At 26.5% G+C, this 19,147-nt stretch overlaps 1 protein-coding gene across 3 annotated transcripts; it reads right to left on the bottom strand.

Moving 5' to 3' along the window:
- Positions 1-1,563: 1,563 nt before the first annotated feature.
- On the bottom strand, positions 1,564-12,725 carry LOC127264243 (uncharacterized). 3 transcript variants are annotated; one of them, XM_051293712.1, is made up of 4 exons: positions 12,317-12,725; positions 11,625-11,854; positions 10,798-11,050; positions 1,564-1,592 (listed from the first exon to the last, which is right to left on the bottom strand). In XM_051293712.1, the coding sequence occupies exons 1-4, from the start codon at positions 12,684-12,686 to the stop codon at positions 1,579-1,581; spliced, it is 867 nt and encodes a 288-aa protein (XP_051149669.1). In that variant the 5' UTR covers positions 12,687-12,725; the 3' UTR covers positions 1,564-1,578. The 3 variants fall into 3 exon arrangements, with proteins under 3 accessions (XP_051149669.1, XP_051149667.1, XP_051149668.1); XM_051293710.1 differs by lacking the exon at positions 1,564-1,592 and adding an exon at positions 8,794-9,361; XM_051293711.1 differs by lacking the exon at positions 1,564-1,592 and having other exon boundaries at positions 10,667-11,050.
- Positions 12,726-19,147: the final 6,422 nt, after the last annotated feature.

Below are 19,147 nucleotides of genomic sequence, written 5' to 3'. Positions count from 1 at the left end.
CAATATAAACTTTATTATATGATTCAATATAGTATTTGCAAAATATCTCTATATATATATTGAAAAATTATTCTATAAAATATTCAAAATCGTATCTATATAAGATACAATTTATTTTATTAATAGTAGTAATATAATTTATTTATAGTATTATATATATTTTTTAAATGTTTACTATATAAAAATCTTAGGGTTTGTTTGTTTTGTGTTTTGATTTGAAGGAATTTTTTTTATGTAAAATATACAAAATTGTATAAATAATATAAAATACATATGTGTAATATATTAATTTTTGTAAAAAAATGTGTTAGAAAAGTTTTTACAAACCAAACAAACCCTTGATCTATAAAAAATAAAATTTACAAGAAAATAGAATTAAATAATGATTCAGTTAGCTGCATTAATTTTTGCTATATAATATAATAATTTTTCCTAGCAAAAAATTTATATTAAAGATACAGATAGATATATACATAATTCTGTTTAAAAAATCTTTCTTATATTTACTAATATTTTTTATTTTTTATTTTTAAATATAAAAATAAAATAAAAATAAATTTATTTTTTTAAAAGAACCAATAAAATAAATACAGTCAAAATGTTTCCTATTCATCAAATTTAATTACAACGTAAAAACGTAAAATAACGAAATTACAAACACACATACTAAATGTTCATGTATATACCTGCCTAACAATCGTACATATACCCTCACTATTGATAGAAGTAGTTCTCACAGTGTGCCTTAATTGTCGTTTTCGTCAGTGAATGATTGATATCAACCATATCCAAGGATATTTGCAGCTATACATATAATACTTAAGTAACCACCAATCATACCTTGATTTTTCGGTGTTTATATCCCGAGCATATTGTTGCATATGTGCATTAAAGGCATACTCTAGTGCAATTTTTGCGTACCTAAGAAATGAAGTCATATGCTCTGTTAACGCGTATCTATGCCCTGGTTATCTATGATTGGGAAATTGGTTGTGCTTAGTTCATAATATTCAATTGTCCTTGGTAACCAGGGATGAATTAATCATTATTGTGTTCTCACGACTCCCTAAACTGTAAGTAAAGGAAAAAAACTACATATTTACTATGGATGACTAAAAAAGTTAGAAATGACGTAGTTAAGTTTGTTGGTTGTTACTTATACATCACTACTCCCATAAATTGATTTTTTTTAGACATATTACATAATAATTCACACCATAATACACACAACAGCATTCAGTCCTCTAAGGCTAAGAGAGAAAGTTATCTCACCGAATACATGAATTGGCTCCTCTGCGTGAGAATGACTGAAATCAACAACATTCGAGGATATCTGGTAATACACGAATAATACCTAAGAAATCATTATTTATACCTCATGCGTCGGTGTTTGTACCCAGATCACATTCTTACGTACCTAGATAAAATATCCACACACCTTGGGCAAATCTTAACTACATATAATAATGGTCTCATATGCTTCCATAAATAGTATATATATGCCCTGATAAGATGTGGTTGGAGAACGGTCGTTTGTTCAAAACATTCACTTGCTTACGATAACCAGGGATGTGTTCATCATAGTAGTCTTCCTGCAACACCCCAAATTGTCAGAAAATATAAACAATATGTATTTATTATGAATGGTGAAACAAATCATAAATGACTTAGATAAATTGTATGATATATGTACTATTATTGTCCAAACTTCACTTGTAGATGTCTAATAAGGTCATCAGTAACTAAGTTGAATTATGTTGGTTGTTAGAGTACATAATTTTTGTCACAAATTAAAAATCTTTAGACCTATTATATATTGATCTACATCGTAGCGCACACAACAACTTTCAATCAAGTGCATATAAGCATAGAGTCTAATTCGGCTAAGAAAGTGAGTACTCCAGAGTAGCTGTGTCGTACCCCCAACCTGGCTTCATTAACAATGTAATCTCATAATAGGGTTTTTAAACTGTGTACCTTCATAGCTCCTGTTAACACTTGTGAAGATTTAGCATATGACCAAAAGTGACATCGATAGGTTGGTACCTACGCTGCCGTGTCCACGTGCTTCGATATGTCAATTATACACTCCCTAAAATGATTCGTGTGGCTCTGATACGTTTCTCAAAACCTATGACTTCACTGACCTTGATAGGAAAGTAATATCATACCATGCTATTGTGCTTCGAGAGATCAACTAAATACCCCACTGGATGATTCTTGTGCCTCTATTACGTTTTCTGATATCCGTGTCCATGTACCACAGTACATCCAAATTACAACTGTGGTTCTATGTAAATGGGGTCATGCTCTTGTATAGTTACCTATCATATTATATTATATCAAACATGCCAAAAGAAATTACATGCCAAACGGGACGTCTAGGACAAAATAAAAAATTACACTTTCAAAAGGACTACGGTAGCCGGTATTTACAACTTCTTCTGTTGTGCTCGAGACTACCACAATAACCGTATTTTTGTGGCTGCTTCTAAAGCTATTACATAAAGCTCACCTTAAAATAAACAAGTGATTAGCAATTTTAGACCGTTTCGCCCCTTTCCATCAAAGCCAATCAAGTCTGCATAGAAATTAACAATATTGCCTCACCATCTACAATTATATTACAAAACCAACATATTTAACTACAAAAGATACTAAAATCAAATGCTTCTACATATTTTTAGTATTTAAAGTCAATTTCACCTTTTTCTATAGATATCATATGTTGATGGGAAATTACTTCATTTGCTAATTAATGCATCACACAAATCAAAAGTCCTGACAATTGAATAGTAATTTGTTTTAAATTTTGACAAAATAAAAATGAAATGCATTGATAAAAACATCAATATCTGAAAATTTTCTTACTTCTGCTTCGAAATACAAGTCGTTTGAGTAAGAAAAATATTTGATAATTGTCATCCATATTCTCAACAGTAGACAACCAAATCAGAAACGCTAGTTATGGGTCATGTCCCTTGATTTACCACATGCAATAAACTAATATGATAAAGAATAAAAATAGTACATTAGTTGGAACAATATAGAAAATTATTGATAAAAATCTTCAATAAAACGGGCATATTCAATATAAAGAATAGGTCACATTACTTAAAAATAACTCTCATGATCTTAGTTAACATATGAAAAAAAGTTATTATTCACACAATCTTCAATATCTAACCTCTTGAAAAACTAAGTCTTTGCACATGGAGTTTGAATATATTTACATATTGATATGTTTGAAAGTTTGTTAATTTTGAATAAGCATTCTCGAGCAGGGTATTTTAATTTTCCACAAAATAACTAATGTAACCCCTAAACTAAACTATAATGCAAATTTATTTCTTTACATTTATTTTATTCATTCTAAAAAATATATATTTGTGATAACTTCTAGGAACAACATGTTTACCAACTTAATATTCATACATATACCCCCATTTAAAATATACACTCAGACATGTTGTCAATGTAGTCATGCAATATTGTTGTGATCGATTATGATTTTTTGACATACCCATCATTCGTATGCTACCCACGGATTTGAAGTGAGGAATGACAACTAATACTTTGACAATAATTCATTAAATTCTTTGACAATAATTCATTAAATTCTTTGACATTAGCACAAACATTTTTTTGGGATATTTTATCGAATATATTATGTGCATCATTCAAACTTCTACCTTACTAATATTCCTATAGTGTATTTCAAAGAGAAATATAAGAAGAAAAAAAATGAATGATGAATCTAAATTTAGAGAAACTACTAAATCTAAAAGAATAAATAAATTTTTATACTTAAAGGCATAACATTTCGTTTCGGAAAAAAAAAAAGAATATTATATACCCGCTTGAAGGAGCGTGAGGAAGAGAGATGCAATGTTACTCATTAGGAATCTAATGGGAACATAGGAAAAAATCTCTTGAGACGATACTTGCAACACATTTGTCCACCAAAGTGAAGAAAAGGGTGATGAAATCAATCGCGGGAGAAATCAGAAAATTACACAAAAAAATGGAAAACTGTGCAAAAAAATACCGACCAAAAGCAAAAAAAAGTGGGTTAAGCGTTGGGAGGGAGTTAGATATAAAGATACAGGTAAAAAATGGGAATGCAAATACATATAGTTTAAAATAAGGACTGAATCCCAATAAAATAAGGGGCAGGGATTTTATCCAATTATCTGATTATTTTAATATGGTATCATAACTTATTTTCCTCTTGAAATAATCACAGCTTATATTTCTCCGACTACGTTGAACTTAAAATGTACCTGAAGGTCTCCTAATTTTGAAATCGTGTACGTAGTTGCTAGTTTAGAACCATAATTTCTCCCTGCAAAAATCAACACCGTTGTTCCATCGTTTCTCACATTTCCGTTCATCACCGAACTATCCATATCATTGTTGAAAAATCGATTAATTATATAATCGATGAAATTGAATATTAAATTAAATTTATAGTTTTCGGAATCAATTGTTCGGTGAGTTAAAATTCATGTGGATTGTATTATGGTTATTGATGGTGTGGTTAGGCATATGAATGCTGGTAAGCCACAGACATGCATGTCACCTGCTCGGACCAAATAATGACACAAGTACACAAACATGAATTTTGTTTCTGGCTCAAATGTCTTAGTCATGGTTGTGAGTTGGGCTTGAGTTTGGTGAATGCTAGACTTGACGAAGTCTATTATGCTTCGAAGTCAAATCGAAACAACAAAATATTTTGTTAGAAACCCAAAAAAATATATTTTTGTGTAACAAAAGTATAGCCAAAAAATTATAATTATATGCAAGTAAATTAATATTTGAAATTCAAAATTCAAATAATATATTTATGACTGTAATTATGTTTGATGTTTATGGCCGAACATTACCAAAATTTAATTGTCGTCAATTACGGTGGTTTCGATTCAAACATTTACTGCCGGGCGGTTTTGACTCGAGGTAGAGTGCCTATAAAAGGCCCTCTCCACACCTCTCAAAATCACACCAAGAGAAAGAGTTCTCTTCTCTCTAATCCTCTCCTCCCTGAAATATTATCCGGCGGAGTTTACGACAAGTTTCCGTCACAAATTCGTCAATTCTTTTAAAATATTAAGTCTTCCAACACAACATTTGTTTCCTCATTTTAGTTCGTCAGAACTCCGTAATATTAGATTGTCACCTAATTCAAAGACGAACGTCATTTTATCTTTAGGAATGTTACGCCACGAACCGGAAGCACTGCTGAGATATATTCGTTTTTACGAAGAAATGTTCTACCTCGACTCGACGTAATTATCGAATTTATTTCGATAAATTATTATTGATTACTCAATTTATTCGATAAATTATTTTAATATTAAGTTTTTATTTTTTGATAATTATTTGATATTTTTGCTATACAATAATTTTTGTAATAATCATTGGATTCCCGTCCAAAAACCGAATAGCCACCGAAATTTCACAGCAAAGCAAACGGAAGTGTGATGCACTAATGAAGTGTTCCAATACTGATTTATGTTAGCGGCGCGTGGCGGGGGCTCCAGTCACCGGATTTTTGTGATTTCATCATTCTCAAAATTTTTTCTACAAGTTCATCAATTTGTCAGTTCCGATTGATTTGCTTTTATTTTGTTATGCTGGATTTTCTTTTCTTCTGCTTCGGTTATCTGATGTGGTCTCATTATATGATGTCTCTGTTTTAATACAAATAAAAATATACTTCCCTTAACTAAACACCAATATTAAATTCATAATTAAATTCAAATTCAAATTCAAATCAAAACTAAACAAACCCTTACATTTTACCACCATTAATATACTTTCCCTTCGTCCCAATGAGTTATTCAGGATTTTATAATAAATTAACAAATTGTATTAATATTTTATTAGTTAGTGAAATTATATAAGATTGATTTTGATATTTTTGTCATATATTTGTAGTTTATATAAAGAGTGAGCAAAATATCCAAAATTTGAAAATCGGATCTTAATCAAACATAAATTTAAATTTTAGCTCGGATATTTCAAAATGATTTGGACTGAATACACTAAAAATTTTAGATTTTTGGAAATTCAAATATGTACACTAAAAATTCGAACCAATGAGATCCAAAATATGATACTTTAGTACTCCCTTCGTCCCATAACTAGATATCTATTTGTTTTTTGCATATAGTTTTAGAAATATTAGTATTATATTATAATGTAGTAGGAATAAAGAAGAAATGACTAAAATAACCTTGTATGATGTGATATAAAGGTAATGGCATTTGTGTAATATATTGTAAGTTGTAAGAGTATTTGTAATATTAGGCAGATAGTACAGTTACTAAAAAAAGAAATGGATACTTTGTTATGGGATAGACTAAAATGAAAAAATGGATATTTTATTATGAGACAGCGGGAGTATATGTTGTTATTGTTAGTATATTATTAAATGTTTTAATAAAAATATACTCCCTCCGTCCCAAAAGATTTGTTTTGTTTTTTCATTTTCGTCCGTCCCAAAACAATTGTTTTGTTTCCTTATTTAGTAGTCATGGTCTCCACTTTATAACAAAATTATTCATATTTTTCCATACTACCCTTAATTATTACTCTAACATGCTCTTTAAAATCCTTCAAAAAACAAGGGGATTTTAGACATTTACATTCTACTTTATACCCACTTTCAATTAAATACTATTATTCCTTAATTCTCATGCCAACTCTCAATAAGACATTTCTTTTAAGAGAAAAGGGAGTAATATTTTAATAAAAATAAAACTCAAAATTATTAATTATATTTTAATATACTAATATTTATTTATTATATATTTAATACTATAAACAATTATAAAAATAAATTTCAAATTTTGAATTTGAATAGTAGTATAATAATGTTATATAAATTAGTATTGATATAATATTTTGAATGTAAAATTCTTTTAAATAGTATCGATGTGATATTTAAATGTAAAATTTATTTTTAATATAATTATAAAAAATAAAAATTATAGATGTTTAATTTAATAGTGAAAAAAAAATTGATAAATAGTAAAAATTTGGTAAACTTTTATAAGAGAACACAAGAGTATGCTCAGCTAGTGTTGATTTTTCATATCTCACGTATAAAGAAATAAAACTATGAATATCTTGTGTGTTTGTTTAAATGTTAGATTTTGAACAATAAATTCTTGAATTTAAATAATTCTGTAATCTAATATGAATTGTTGTTTATATAATATTTTAAATATAATCTATTATAAAAAGATTTAATTTTATAATAGTAGGAAAGAAAATTATAAGTCAGTAAAAAATCTATAAAAAAAAAAAACCAAACAAACAAATCCTCAAATAAATACACCCATTATAGTTTATATAGAAATTATTGTTATTTATTTACTTTTTTATATGTAAAGTTTAAAATATTAATAGTATTTTATATACACATTTAGATAAGACAAATTATTTTATTTTTATTTGAGTTAAAATATGTAATACTATTATTATTGTAATAATAATTGGAATATAAAGGATGTATTCACTTTTGTATTTTTAAATTAATGTATTTTTGTATTCTTAAATTAATATATTTTTTATATAGGTTCAAAGAATCGTATCGGTTATAAAATAATATTTAAATTTTTATGGATAAATAGAATTCATATATTATATATATTATGTTAATATATGATATTTTTTTGTAATATTTATAGTCAATAGTGTAATTAAAAATATGTTGAGAAACAAACCCAAAGTTTTATTTCTTTATATAAATATTACAATTACTTTTAAAAAAATAAATAATAAATTTGAAGGAGATTAAAATAACGGAATAGAGTTTTATTCTTTTAATATTTTAAATTCAAATTAACATTATTTATTCTATATATTTTTTGTAAAATCATACTATTTTCTTTTATAAAAAATTATATTAAAATATTATTTAAACAAAAATTTAATTTTAATACTAGAGCATTTCAAATCAATTTCAAACTATAATCAAATAATTACATAATTTTTTTGAAGTAAAATTTTGTTATTTTAGTAATCCTTTTATATTTGTCATGTTCTCCTACCTCCTGTAAAACTATGTAAATTTAAATGGAAACAGAGACTAAAAAAATAATAGATATTTTAATATTAAAATAGGATAAATAAAAAATAAATTTAATTATATTACAAAAATTTATGAAAGAATTAATTAAAAAAATAGTACTATCAAATTGGTTGTTATTTATTAGAATAATACTAATAAAATTATTATTGTATAAAATTATTTATTATAAAAAAGAATTTTCACAAATTTATCTACGGCCAAAAAATAATTACATAACTTTTGCAGACGAAAAAGGTATTATTTTTCTTATAAAACATTAAATCATATAAATGTATAAACAAAAAACTAAGAAAAAAAAAAACTCTAAATTGATCGAAACTAAACTTTTTTTTTTTTTTTTTTAAAAAGGTGCATTTTGAATTTAAAAATAATTTAAATTCATTTTGGGACTTTTCTCAATTAATATTATTATTACACATGTAAAAATATTTTTTGGAAATTGGAAAATTGTAAATTATCAACATAAAAAGTCTAAACAACATAAAACATAGTCTAATAAATTCAAATCCAAAAAATTTAATCTATTGATAAAACAAAATCTAAATCTAAATTACTCAATCTAAAATTGAATATTTAAAATATCTAACATTTCATTCAAAACCAAGTGGTGTAACATAAACTAACTTGAATTTGCAAAGAGAGATCGAAGTGACGTAGCCATAATTGTCTATCATGTTAGAAACAGTACCCTCAACTGGAAAATACGGAACTCTTACCAAAGTCGAAAAACACGGAACTGAAAAACGATGGAACTCTCACCAAAGCCGAAAAACACGAAATTCACCAATGCCGAAAAATACGGAACTGAAAAATAACGGAACTCTCACCGGAGCTCGGGAAACACGGATCTGTCACTAGAGCCTGAAAGACGACGGGACTCTCAACGTAGTCAGAAACAGTGTTTTGTACTGAACCATGATAAATAATCAAAGGCCGAACTCGGACGAAAAATCAAAATCAAAAGACCGGTAACAATAGCAAAATTAAATCAACTCCAAAGACAAATCAACCACACAACGATGTAAAAAATCAAACCAGGAGGTAGCAGCCGAAAAACGACAGCCAGAGATAGTCGGACGCATGGCCAGAAGACGGCGGCAAAAAAGATATTTCCGCTGCGATTTGTATCGGCGGCGTGTGAACGGCAGATGTGCAAAGAAACTTTGGGGGGGTCGGCCGGTGACGACAAGGCAGATCTAATGGTGCTGGCGTATCAACCAGATCGCGGCGATTGCCGGAGAACAATGGCGGCGGCAGCGGCTAGAGTTTCAAAAAATAATTTAGAGAGACCGGAAAACTAAAACTATAGCTAAAATCTCAAAATTGAGAGACCTCTAAGTACATTACTTGGGTTAGTAGGTTGTGTTACTCGGGCTCTGATATCGTGTAAAAATATTTTATGGAAATTGGAAAACAAAGTATATATATATGCACTATAAAACAAGCTTGCAAATCTAAATAACCTAATATATAGATAAGACCAAATTTAAATCTAATTCTACTAGTAGTTAAAAAAATAATACTCCTCTGAAAAATTTAGAACATTTTGTGTATGGGACGAAGATTAAAAAAAAAAAATATTTTATTAAAAAAATGAAAAAACTAAAATGATAGTTAAGAGTATTTTTAAAATTTGGTTACAATCAAAGAAAATAAAAGAAAGATAAGGTAGTAAAAATAGTGCAAATTATTGTAAATAAATGTTAAATGAATAATAAGAGTTAAATGTTATTTGTTGATTTTGCCCAAATTAGTAATTAAGTAAATTTAACATACAGACTAAAAATAAAAATAAAAAAAATGAGAGTAAATTTGACTGACAGAAGAAATAGTATTTTATTGACAAAAAAAAATAAGTAAAGATAATTTGTTATTTTTTTCCTTATAAAATACAAATAAAATAATGATATTTTTGTACTTTATATAAAAGTAAGAATATTTTAATATTTGTATATAAAAATACTTTTACTATATTAAAAAAATACTTTTGAATGAAAATAAACAAAAATAATAAAAATAATACTTTGAGTTAAAACAGAATAATAATTATACTCTATCTATTAAAAAAATATCCATAAATATAAAAATACAACACAAAATATTAATATTTTTATATTAAAGATGTTTCCCTATGCGTCAAATTTTCTCACTCTCCCTTTTGATCCACTCGTAATATTTTCCCATTTTGACAAACTAAAAATTTCAATATTCTATCTTTATAATCATAAATTATTACCAAAAGTATCATCAATTACTAGGATTTTCCTTTTATTACTTTTTCAAACACATAATAGTCATACTACTAAACATTCTGTCTTAAATATATATATATATATATATATGTATTCATTAATAGAACCAATTAGATTCAAGAGAGCAAATAGCTAAAGTTAATTAAACAGAATATAAATGAACTCTTTACCAAAAATAGATTCATTGATTATAAGCAATTAATTTATACTTTCTCTTATTTATTGTGTGCGTATTACCAGTAACATGAAATGAAACATTTGCAAACAACTATTCTACAGCAATAAATTATGTTGAAACATATCATCAATCAACTCCACTGCAACACATATATATATATATATAATCAAATTGCAACACATATACTATTTTTTTCTCATAAAAACTAGGTTCGTTGAACTTTTCTGAGCTTAATGGCATCTATAGAGAGGAAAAGATCGGCGTACCAGGAATCGTGGCGCCTGCATCGACTATAAAGACATTACCGGTGACATATTCAGATGTATCGTGGATCAAGTACCTCACGAGCGATGTCAATGCTGGATCAGTTGTGCCATGCGTTTGTAAAGGAATTGTTTTGAAACCAACTGTCTTGAACCAATGCTTATCAACGAGACCCTTGGTTAACTCTGACTTGAAAATTCCGGGAGAAATGGAGTTCACCCTTATGTTATAAGGACCTAATTCCACGGCCATGACCTGCACGTAAGGAAAAGTTAATGGCGAAACATCTTCCATGATGTATCTTCGCTCTACATCACAGCAATTACATTCATATAAATAACAATATAAAGTGAAGAGACACAGTAGATGAGGTTATTCGATAAGTACATTGTTAATGCCAATAAGAGCTAAACCATTTAGGCGAATTCCAACCCAAATATATGCTCTAAATCGCAAAAAGGATGAAAAGAATAGCAACAGAGACGAAGAAACAAACGAGAATTGTCTAGCAACATTGATAGATCTTATTGGATAATCTACCAACAATTTGCAAGTAAAGACCAGAGTTTTACAGACTATTGCTGCAGCCTACACAGTTTTTGTATTTGTTCTCTTTCTTTAATTTAAATTGGTATGCAAACTGATATAATTTAGATGATTATTTAACTCAGGTCCTACTATTTCAAAGTCTTCTGAGATTTCATACCAGGAATGTCATAGAAGGTTAGTGAATTATTTCTTGAATAACCATACTGAAAAAAACACAAATTAATGGCTGATACTGAGTTGAAATCTTCAAAGAAGTATCCTTGAGGTTGCGAAAAATTACCTTAGTCATGGTGTTAATGGCCGCTTTAGACGCACTATAAATGACACTTCCAGGTAGCTGCCCGCGATTAAGACCTGCAATCGAGGAGATATTGACCACAGAGGCCGTTTGGTGGGCATCACGCATCCGAGTACAAACACTCTTTGATACCAACCACGTCCCTGTTAGATTGGTTCCAGTAACTTCATTCCATTCATCCTCGGATAAATCCAACAACAAATGTACAGAACCTATAAGCAAACAAACAGGAAGAGTTGAGCCTTACATCTGCATCTCTAAAAAGTAAACCACAAGAAATGCCTGCAACAACAGATGCTCTTCTAATTTATCCAACCTAAATTCAGCTCATAGAAATATCAATTGAGGGGAAGAAAAAAAGGAACAATTTATGAAGGATTTAACCATTGAATTCCCAGATCTATAATGTAAAATTATTTGGCAGAATCAGTTCGATGGCTGACTCAGAATCCATTGAAAGATCTTAGTAAACACCAGAAAAATCAATTGTTGCAATTAACAATTACGTCTAGCATACAATTAATAATTGCAACTGGATTTCTTTCTACACGCAGCTCCAATGTCCAGATCTCATCTAATAGCTAGGGATTTTTCATACAATAACAATCAAACATCATAACCAAATAGCGAATCAAATAAACACGTTGTTGAGAGGAGAATCACGTTTTCCCTACCTCTAATGCCGGCATTGTTGATCAGAGCATCGATTCGCCCAAAAGCGCCCCAGGCCTTCGCGACTGCGGCGTCAATAACTGAGCCACTCGCGCTCACGTCAAGCTCCACTGCCACTGCAACCGCTCTAGCTCCGCCTCCCTCCTTATTCGAACTGAACAAACCAAACCTACTGTTAATTTCCTCGCAGAGAGATTGCAACCGGTCGACGCGCCGGGCGGCGGCTATGATTCTGCAGCCGCATTTAGCTAAGTCCAAGCACAATTCTCTGCCAATGCCAGACGACGCACCTGTCACCATCACGACCTTGTTTTTCAAGTCCATCCACGGCTCCAGGCCGTTGGCCGCCGGCGACGCTCCTCCGGCCGTCATTCGATTTTCTGATCTTCAGATGAACGGATTAATCATAATTATATTGAAATGCTTACGTGTCACACGAACACCCATTTATTATAATGGGCTTTATAAATAAGGCCCAAAATATAAATAAGGCCCCATATTTTCCCATTCCTATTCTCCTTTACATTTCAACTTTCAATCGCTAACATAATTAATTTCATATAAAATCACCCGTTAGCAATAAAATGAAATAAATTTTAAATACATATTATTGAATAATGTAATTAATATTTATGTAGTCGAAACCACCTGTATCCCATGTTCTTGCATGTTCCTTCATGTCCAATATTCCTCAACAACAATGTCCAAACAATTAATTCATTCTGTATGTATGTATGTATGTATGTATCTATATATACCTGGAAATCACAATTATATTTTAAAAAATAAAAATAAAAATAAAAATAAATATAAGCCTTTCTGTAAGCTTACTATAGTTTTGTCATTGTAAATAAACAATAGTTTTGTCACCGTAAATAATTATATTATTTTTATTTTTCATTATTATTACTACTTCTTATATTTAAATTAACAAAAAAATCTTTTAATTAATTAATATACGCATTAGTTAATTAACTTGTAAACAATCCCGAGGAATAAGAATAGGCGTTGTTGCTTTATTTGTCCTTTGCAAAAGGCACAAAATTAAGTATATTTAATATGTATAAATAGTTGGCTATGCACTATAATTAGGGTTTTATATTCTTCAATTATGCCAAAAAAGGGACATTTTTGTTTTCATTCAACTATCATGATTGATTAAGGGTTTTATAAAATATATATATAATTGAATTATTTCATTCAACATGTTTTACATATAATCCATCGTAGTTCAACAATAAAATTATTGTTTAATAAATTTTTTATATATATAGGTCAACAATAAAAGCTAATAACTGTTGTATTTAAGAAATAATAATAATAATAATAATATTACTATTTTACACATATGTTAGATGAGATTATAAATACTATACTTTGTATAACATAAATACTAATTAGTATAAAAATATTAATTGAATAAATTAAATTTATTAGCAATTTAGTATGATTGAATTATATACAATCATGTAAATTAATTGATGATGGATGATTTCATAAATTATATTTAATATATTGAGATAAACATGTATATGTACAAGTGTTATAATTTGTAAACACTTATAAAAAGACATTATTGTTACTGTAATTGAATTTTAAAATTCAATATAATATTAACAACACATGGTGAAGCAATCGCCACCCTATAATAATTATCACAAATAACATATTATCTATATTAATTAAGATAATATAAATATATCATATAAATTAACAATATATGATATAGTTTCGCATAATATTTGTTACTGTTAGTTTCCGCATATAAGATATTTATATACAATACACTTACAAATATAAAAAAAAAAAAAAAAACATTTAATTTTATGTCACATATTGTGTACTGCATCTTTGTTTTGTTCGTGTTATCATTTTCTTTCGTAATGGAAAAACCCAGATATAACAAAATAACCATTCCTCGTACAATAAATAGGGAAAAGATCAATTTTAGTTTCAATATATCAAAATATATTAATTTTAGTCCAAATATAAAAAGCTCATTAATTTTAGTTTCAATATAGGCAATTTCAATCAATTTTGGTTCCACCGTCAAAAGACAAACGGAAATTACTGACGTGGACGTAACGGAGTTGACGTGATAGTTGATCTGGAAACAACAAGACCATATACAATTCTACACGGTCATGTTGTTACACGGCCATGTATAATTTAATGTACAATACACACGGGTCATGTTGTCACACGGCCATTTTTAATTTTACACGGTTTTGTACTTTTCTGTTTTGATATAAAATTTTGTTTTTTTGTTATTTTTTTAGAAAAAATATATTGAATTTAAAATAGTTAATATAGTGAAAATGGAAAAAAATCAATAGTAATCTTAATATAATTAAGATGTATCAATTTTAGTTTAAATATAAAAATTATCGGATACGTTCCTTTGGAAACTTTTGCCTAAAATTTTAATATTCACCAATTTTTTTTACATCCAATTACACAACTATTTTTAATTTTTTTATACTATATTAAATATTAATTTTAAATTTAAAACACTGGATTAATGTGGTAGCTGACTGTAACAACACGTTCGTGTACAATTATACATGTTATGTTGAAATTGTTTGAAATTGTATTAAAATGTAAAATTAATTTTTAATATAATATAAAAAATAAAAAATAGTTGTGTAATTGAATGTTTGTAAGAGAAAATTTTGGTGAATAATAAAATTCTACGCAAAATCTTCCAAAAGAACATAACATATAAATTTTTATATTTGAACAAAAATTGATAGATTTTAATTATATTAAGATTATTATTGATTTTTTTATTTTAACTATATCAAATTATTTTAATTTCAAAGAATATATTTTTTAAAAAAATATATAACAAAATAAATAAAGTTTTAGACCAAAACAGAAAAGTTATGGTCATGTAGAATTAAACATGATCGTGTACAATTATACACTTAGCTATACACGGCCGTATGACAACATGGTCGTGTAGAATTGTACATGACCGTGTTTTTTCCAGGTCAGTTGTCCTGTCAACACCGTTATGTCTATGTCAGCAATTTCTGTGAGTTTGTTAACCGTATGACAAAAATTGATTGAAATTATTTATATTAGAATTAAAATTATTGAAATTATTTATATTGCGACTAAAATTGATGATTTTTTATATTTTGACCAAATTGATATATTTTGATTATATTTGGACCAATATTAACTTTTTTCCCTATTAAATATAATCAAGTTCAGTCTCATAAAGAATAACTTGATTGTGTGAAAATAAATTTATAATCGTGAGATGACAAGGTTCAAATCTCTCACATCACCTTGGTTTGTTCCATATTAATTAATATGTTTCTATTTTCTAATAAATTATAATTATCTAAATATATTTAAACATAAATCAACTTCATAACATATAAAGTATACATCACATAAGATTCACTAAAAATGATATATTTCCATTTCTCTTATCCTTAAATATTTTTATTTATATTTATTTTTTATTAATATGTAATTTTTAAAATATGTAAACAAATATTTTAAATTTTTTTATCATATATATTAATTCTCATATTAAAATTACGATAATATTTTTCGCATAAATAATAATAAAATAATATCATCATTAACTAATAACTAACTAAAATTTATTATTTTAAATATTATGTCACTAACCAAACACATCAACTAAACTTAAACGATGAAGTATATAACTATTCGAGGTATTATTCAATTATATAATTATATCTACAAAATGATGGTTTTATTAATTAGTTTTAATTGCAAGTTAAAATTATTAATAGAAATGTATAGATATTATTTATCTCATCAAACACCACTTAAAAATACCATTTAAATAAGTTTTTTTTTTAAAAAAAAAATCGAATTTAAGCAGAAAAATAATAAATAATGAACACTTTTACCTAAATTTTTAAACATACAAATTCTATTATGATCTATTCTTATAAAGACATTATCATAGAGTTTGTTTATTGGTTTTTATTTAAAATTAATTTTTTTTATTTGAATTTTAAATTTAAATAATATATAATATAATATTTTATACGAAAAATAATATATATTATCAAAGTTATAATTGAATAATATTGATTTGTATTTGAAATATAAACCAAGTATACTTTATAGATTGTCATATTCAACTAGCACTAAATTTAAATATTATAAAAATTGTGACAAACATTTGTTTTTGTATGCATATTTTAATATAATAATTGTTGCATTGTACTGGAGTCTAATAATAGATTTAAAATCTAGAGTTTAGTTGGCATCGATCAATTTAGATCGAACTCGAACTAAATAATCAAATTATCTTAGTTTCATATTGTTTTTCACTTTCATCTTGTGATATTTTTCATAACAATAATTGATGCAAACAAATTTGAATCGACCATTTGACACCCCATTTATCTTTGACCCCGGGGGTGTTGTAGATTAGATTTCCCTTCTTGAAAATGAAAATTGCTTTTATATTTGACTTTTACAGGTGGATAATTAAAACCAAAAGTGGCTACACCTGCTAAAAAAAAGAAAATTTAACAGTTTCATTGACAACGTTATTATAAAAAAAAAAATACAAATAAAAACATAATGGCTCACTCAAGTCTATTTTGAAATTGTTATTCCAAATAATAATAATAATAAATACAATTTTTTTGTATAAATGTGAAAAAAAAATTAAAAAATTTAAATATTTATTACAAAAGATCTATTCAATTTAAAATAATATATTTTATATTTTTTATACAATTTCTCGTATCACATACCAAAATTCAATTCATCAAAAAATTACAAGGTGAACAAAACCAATTTATAAAATGAAAATTTAAACGTCAATTGTAAAATAAAAATAAAAATACATACTCTTGTTTATATGTATACATAGATTTTTGTGTGTAACAACTGACAAGAACTGAAATTTGCTTATTTGCTTAAATATTGTGGGTGTCCAAGCCATACAAAAAAAGTAATACTCTCCCGCATGTAACGACACATTTTCTATTTTTGTGTTTTTCAATATTACGTCACTTTCTATTTTTAGAAAACTATTTTACATTTTAATTATATTTTAAATTTTATAATTTATATATTTTTTTAATTTTTTCTAAACTAATTAGTTATTTTAATTTTAATTTATAATTATTTATATTATATTATAATTAACTTTATTAATATATTCTTAATTATTTATTAATCATACTCTTCTTAAATTTTTGTATCTATAGTAAATATGACATCATAATTGAGAGAGATGTAGTAGTGACTAATAAATAGGAGAAATAGTCATGATGAGAAATTATTTTCACATTATTTATTAAAAATTTAGACTTTATTCTTTCTAATTTTCTTTTCACATGTTTTTCTAAAAAAATTAATATACTACATATATTCACTATTTTTATATTTTCTACGCGATTCTTTATACCTCACACAAAATAAATTATTTTCCAATAATCTTCCAAAACAAACACACCCTTAATTTTGAAAAATAATACATTTAATATCTATTTTTTTTATTGAAAATATTAACATAAAAAAGAGTGTGTTTGGTTTTTATTTGAATTTTAGTTTTTTTTAATATTATTTTAATTAGTTTAAATATGATGTTATGTGAGAGAAACTTATGTATTTTTATTAAAAATTAAAAAAAAAATTAATTTTAATTTAGAACTAAACCAAATAATTCTATAACTTTTTATTCAAAACATTATATTTATCAACTATCTAAGTCATACCAAATACTTATTAATTTTATTTTTATCAACTATCTAAGTCATACCAAATACTTATTTTATTTTTTTAATCCTTTATAATTTCAAACTATTTTTAGCACTGGTATATCGATTTCAATTTCTAGTTAGATAATAATAATAATAATAATAATCATAATAATAATAATAATAATAAATAAATAAATAAATAAATAAATAAATAAATAAATAAATAAATGTTATTACAAGTGAATTATGATTGAGCCAATATTTGTTGGGAATTACAAATGAGGGTTTATTTCATACATATTTTTCTCTAGTTGCCTAATTCATTGACTACACATATTATTAAAATAACAAAATTTATTATAATATGTACACGTACATGATATAATAGTTAAAAATGTTGACAAATTCGTAAGATGGCCTCTAATTAATTTATTTTGTTGATTGTTATATTTAATTATTTCCAAAGTCAAATCCATATGATTTTTCCCAATCATGCAAGAAATTCAAAAGAAGTTACAACAAACACATGCGATACATGTAACATTGTAAACAAAATAAATAAAATAAACAATATAAAATAATAATAATAATAATAATAATAATAATAATAATAATAATAATAATAATAATTTGGAGGTTTGTTTGGTTTGAGTTTAATTAGTTTGTATTGGGTATGTGGTTAGCCTCCTGTTGATTAGGATTAATAGCAGCATGGTACGATGAAGATGGACGACAAGCTAAGGGTAAAATTATAAACTATCTCTTTTAGTATCCCAATCATTTCTTCTCTCTTTTGGATTGTGATAGATGTTGCAAATTGGTCTCTATCATTTCGATAAATTATCTTCAAATTTTAGTATCGCATAACGACAATGGCCAAAATGTTTATTTTTTCGGAATTAGGTGATCGAGTCAATAGCATTGATAGAGAGATTTATTGAGATCAAATAAACTCACCGGACAAACCTCGCATTGATCTTCAACATCGAAATGGTAGATGGTGAAAAATATTATGATTGACTATAGACAATATGAAATTATATATTGTATTTTCTAATCATATTTATAAAAAATCGTGTCATCCAAAAATAAATTAGGCAAACAAAATCTATTTTTTATATT

The sequence above is a fragment of the Andrographis paniculata genome, unplaced genomic scaffold, assembly GCF_009805555.1.
Source record: "Andrographis paniculata isolate CXL003 unplaced genomic scaffold, ASM980555v1 Contig69END, whole genome shotgun sequence".
Taxonomy (NCBI): Eukaryota; Viridiplantae; Streptophyta; class Magnoliopsida; order Lamiales; family Acanthaceae; genus Andrographis; species Andrographis paniculata.
The sequence above is the reverse complement of the archived record's forward strand: the minus strand, read 5'-3'. Positions and strand labels throughout refer to the sequence as shown.